The following is a 4,197-nucleotide window of genomic DNA, read 5'->3' as shown; positions in this document are numbered from 1 at the left end:
CGATCCTTCTCCCTTGAGTGAGGGAGAGGAGAATTCACAGACCGGAACCCTTCACCTCCCACCGATTTTTGCACGCTTCCTCCGCAGGAGCGCGCCCCCAGTGTGAAATTCTCCTCAGTGGCGCTCTTTTAATGCAAAATACGGTGACTGGGGTCACTCCCAGCTGGCAGAGGAAGGCTCGCTACCTCTTACGCTCTGCCTTTGCATCCTCGTACCCCTTTCTACCCAAAAGGACGCTCCGACCTTGCAACACAGCTGGGTGACATTTTCACTTCTGCTTCCTGTTTAACCAGATTCTTAAACCTGCAGATAGTACGGGGAGAGCAGTCAAGGCCGGGGTTATTTTTATAGGGCCATTCTCAACTACAGCATCCCCAGAAGAATTTGTTTCCCCCGTGACGCATGTCCCGATGTGATTTGCAAACGGCGAAGTTCACACGAGGGGCTCATTCCTCAGAGGAAAGTCCAGCGGGGAGGACGGTCCGTCTTGCTCCAGAAGACGATCTCCTCCGGCAGCAGTTCGGCAGCTCACGTCAGGTACTGCACGACGAGGAACATCACCAGGCAAGTCAAAACCATTCCGCCAATCATGAAGTATTTGTCCTGGAAGGCTCGCTTCTCGATCAGCCGCATGACGGTGTTGGATAAGCCCAGCATGTTGGCAACATCCAGGATCTTCTTGTGAGTGCCCTGAGAATGAAAAACAGCGAAGAAACGGTTAAAACCTCGTGGTACGACACTTCTTACTCCACAGTCCAAGAATATTTCATCACGGGTGGCAAGATGGAACCTGCTACCGGCCAACAGCTCCCACGATTTAAGTAGAGATGGCCACAGGACCCTGAAATTACTTGGATGATGTGACTAAATTCATCCACATGAACAGGAATGTGGTTAAAGATACGAAATGATCCATCCAGAGACACCAGAAAGAGCGGGTCAGAGAAAATGCACTCCCTACAGAGGCACTAAGAGGGTTTCTTCAGACACAGTCTAATAAACGCTTGAAGCTCCTTGGTCAGAGAGCCTTCCCTGCAGAACCCGCCTCCTGCCGAAGCACCAGTCGTGCAAAAAAATAAGAAAACTGAAAAGGAGGTCCAGAAACTTGTAAGGTTAGTGGTAGGGAGCAATGGAAAGGCACATAAAAGCATAATTAATGTAACTTCAGGAAATCCTTCCGGAGAAAAGCACTGAAGAGTGTTCCGGCGTGGAAGCTGTCGGTGTTGTCGAGGACGTGGATCCCCCCAGTTGCCGCAAGAGCAGCAAAGGACGCGGCAGAGACACGGCGAGCTGGGGGAGTCACCCCCCGCAGCGCAGCAGGAACGCCCCTTCCTTACTTCAAAGGTCAAAGGAAACGGCCCAAAATCCAAGCCCACAGATGCGCTCTGGGCACACTTGCGAGCTGCAGATCTTCCCGCCCTGCTGCAGAACTCAGGAAGTCTGCAGTTATTCCTTCTCTGAGCAAGATCCCCATCGAAACGCTCTGCTACCACGGTTTCACCTCCTGATCAAAACTCCAGCTTCCATCCTCGCAGCCCACTGCATCTTCGGTCTCAGAAGAACAACAAGGGGACACCTGGGAATTGTTTTGAATACAAACCCGCCTTTCGATCAGAAAAGCTCTTCAAAGACCAAATTTGTATGAACTATGTAAGGCTGGACACACACCTTCTCAATCCATAAAACGCACAGATGTGCAAGACTAAATTAGATGAGTATTTTCTGCAGAAGGCCCTCTGCAGAAATCAGGTTTTTGAAAAGACAGCCACGTTTTTCACCTCCATTTCACACACCCCGCATTGAGCCCCTGGATCCTGCGCTTTCAAATGCAGCACTTCTCCTCTGCAGCGATCTTTTCACACTACTACAAAATGAAAGAAAACCTCGCTCGGCAACGAGGAACCAAATATAAAGCTTTAAACCGAAAGCAAACGATAGGAAAGTAAAGACCCTTCAATTCCTGCCATTGGTGAAACAGTGGGATTTTACCAGAATGGTTAAAGCCCTGCGACAATTTGGGAACACTTTGCTCACACCCATCTATTTACATCCCAGACCCAAGAAGTCACCTGGAATTACTTGCCTCCGAACCTGATCCGTGCAGTGGGCTCCGTGCCAGCTGCTTCTGCCAGCTTTGGGAAGCGGCACAGCGTAACAAAAGCTAAGCTCAGGGGACAAGGAGCACGAACAGACGTTTCCTCACCTGTGAGTGACAAGAAATACCTGCCCTGCACAACAGAAGCACACGATGCTCCCAGAAGAACAGACCGTCGGTGGGCAGAGACACACGAACAGCTTGACTGTGACACTTCTGACCTGAAGGAAGCCTGACGTGCTACGAGCTGGCAGCTGAGACGAGCCACGCTGACAGCTGCAGGACCACGGTGATCTAAAAGGAGTTCAGGTACCTCCTGCCATCAGCCAGCAAAAGTGAGACAGGACTATCGACCACAAGAAGAGACATTTCATGTCAATCTCTTAGAGGCAGCAGGTCCTGCAGGTGTTCCTCTACCCTATTTGCCTGCTGTGCTTAAGTTCTCCTGACCTGTGGTTTCAGGAACTCTCCAGAACCAAGTGCTTCAGCCTCTTGCCAGAAATTGTCTTGCCTCAGTGACTTGGTAGAATCACAAACTCGAATTCCCAGTGTGAAGCCCGGGTACGCTTGTGCACTTCGATGGCTGGGTGCGCCGCACTGAGCCGATGAGATCAGCCACCAAAGCCACCCAGAGCTGAGCAGAGAGGACAAACATCCTGCGATGGTCCTGTCCGGCGCTTCGGGAACACCGGGTAGCCTGGACCTCTGCGATCTGGGAAGGACCCGGCTTGTGAATCGCAATAGAGGCCAAAGAAGCACCTAGAAACTCTGCCCGGTGAGGGCACCCAGCTCCGGGAACTCCCAGGAAATGGGTCCTACAGGTACTGAAAGCTGCTCCAGAACAACACCTGCGCTCTGTAAGGGTGAGACCCACGGTTGTGCGGAGGTCAGCTCTCTCCACAGGAGCTGCACAGCCCGTGCAGCCGGTGAAAGCTCAGGCTGCAACCCACGGAGCATCCAACCAGCTGCAGGGATTCCTGTCAGCAAATAAAAATGCCTAAATCCTCTGGCAGACACATCCCAAACCAAAGCAATATCAGCAGTTGTGCTCATGAGAGGATGAGAGAAATAGAGAGAGGCATTTCCCCACGTTTCTCACAACTCCATCTTTCCTCCCCAACAGTGGCTTCTTATTAAAAAAGCTTTCTGTATCCCTGAGCTCTTTGCTCAAAATTTAAGTTTTTCAAATAAAAGACAGATCTTTGCTATTAAGAGACAGGAAGAAATAGAGTTGCCACTTTGCAGTACTTAGGAAAGGGCGTATCTCTGTACGTTAGACCCAAGAATTATCGTTACTACTCAAATACAAGTGTTTTACGTCAGCTTTGGGGTTGCTCTGAGCGATGTTCACCTGAACCAACACCTACCTGTGAGCTAGCCATCGCCCCCAGTTCTTTGCTTCAGCAAAAGAAAAAGCAAATAACTCAACAAAACAAATAAAACCAAACCAGAAGGGAACCAAACATAACATTCAGTGCTCCGGATACCAACTATGAGGCCACCCAGCCGCAAAAAAAAAGGCTTAAAAATGTTCCTAGTGAGATGATAAAATGTAAAGATTTCAGGTTCAGTTCAAACAGGAGTTTGAACGCAGCCTCCTCAGCACACCGAAACGAACACGGGCGTTTCTTTCACTCAGCCTGGACATTATCCACGCACAAGAACATGGGGTCTTGGGTTTTTTTGGTAAGAAACGATGCCCCCACCTTTAATGTCACTCTCTGGTCCCTCAGCCCCTGCAGGATGTTGGTGCCACTGCCAATAAGATCGTCCATGCCACGATGGGCATTCTGGAGGGATTCATTAAACTGTAAAGTTTCGTCGATCGGGATGGTGGTGTCCGAGTCCTGTGGGGGAAACGCAGGGACTCGGTTACCTTGCCTGCTCACTCAGAAGAAGAACATGCAGAAACAAATGTGGCAAAAATCTCTAAGGATTAGGTTTTAAAGCAATTTTTTTTTTCCAGCAAGGGCATTAAATATAACATTAATATTTTGAGTGGAAAAAGGAATTTAAGAGAAGCCTACGGGAAGCAAGATGAAAGGGAAAGCTGTGCTGCTGCAATTACATCTCCAAGGATTAAAAAAAGTCAGATTAAAAGT

The 4,197-nt window shown here is 49.5% G+C and overlaps 1 protein-coding gene across 1 annotated transcript in view; it reads right to left on the bottom strand.

Annotated features, from left to right (window-relative positions):
• Positions 1-482: 482 nt before the first annotated feature.
• The window catches only part of GOSR2 (golgi SNAP receptor complex member 2), a 9,768-nt gene continuing 6,053 nt past the window's right edge, over positions 483-4,197 (bottom strand). Inside the window, exons 4-5 of the mRNA XM_009872032.1 lie at positions 3,802-3,942; positions 483-690 (exon numbers count right to left, since the gene is read on the bottom strand). Coding sequence (XP_009870334.1) covers positions 529-690; positions 3,802-3,942 — 303 coding nt within the window. The 3' untranslated portion in view covers positions 483-528. The remainder of the gene's footprint in view (positions 691-3,801; positions 3,943-4,197) is intronic.

Source organism: Apaloderma vittatum, unplaced genomic scaffold, assembly GCF_000703405.1.
Source record: "Apaloderma vittatum isolate BGI_N311 unplaced genomic scaffold, ASM70340v1 scaffold5086, whole genome shotgun sequence".
NCBI lineage: Eukaryota > Metazoa > Chordata > Aves > Trogoniformes > Trogonidae > Apaloderma > Apaloderma vittatum.
The sequence above is the reverse complement of the archived record's forward strand: the minus strand, read 5'-3'. Positions and strand labels throughout refer to the sequence as shown.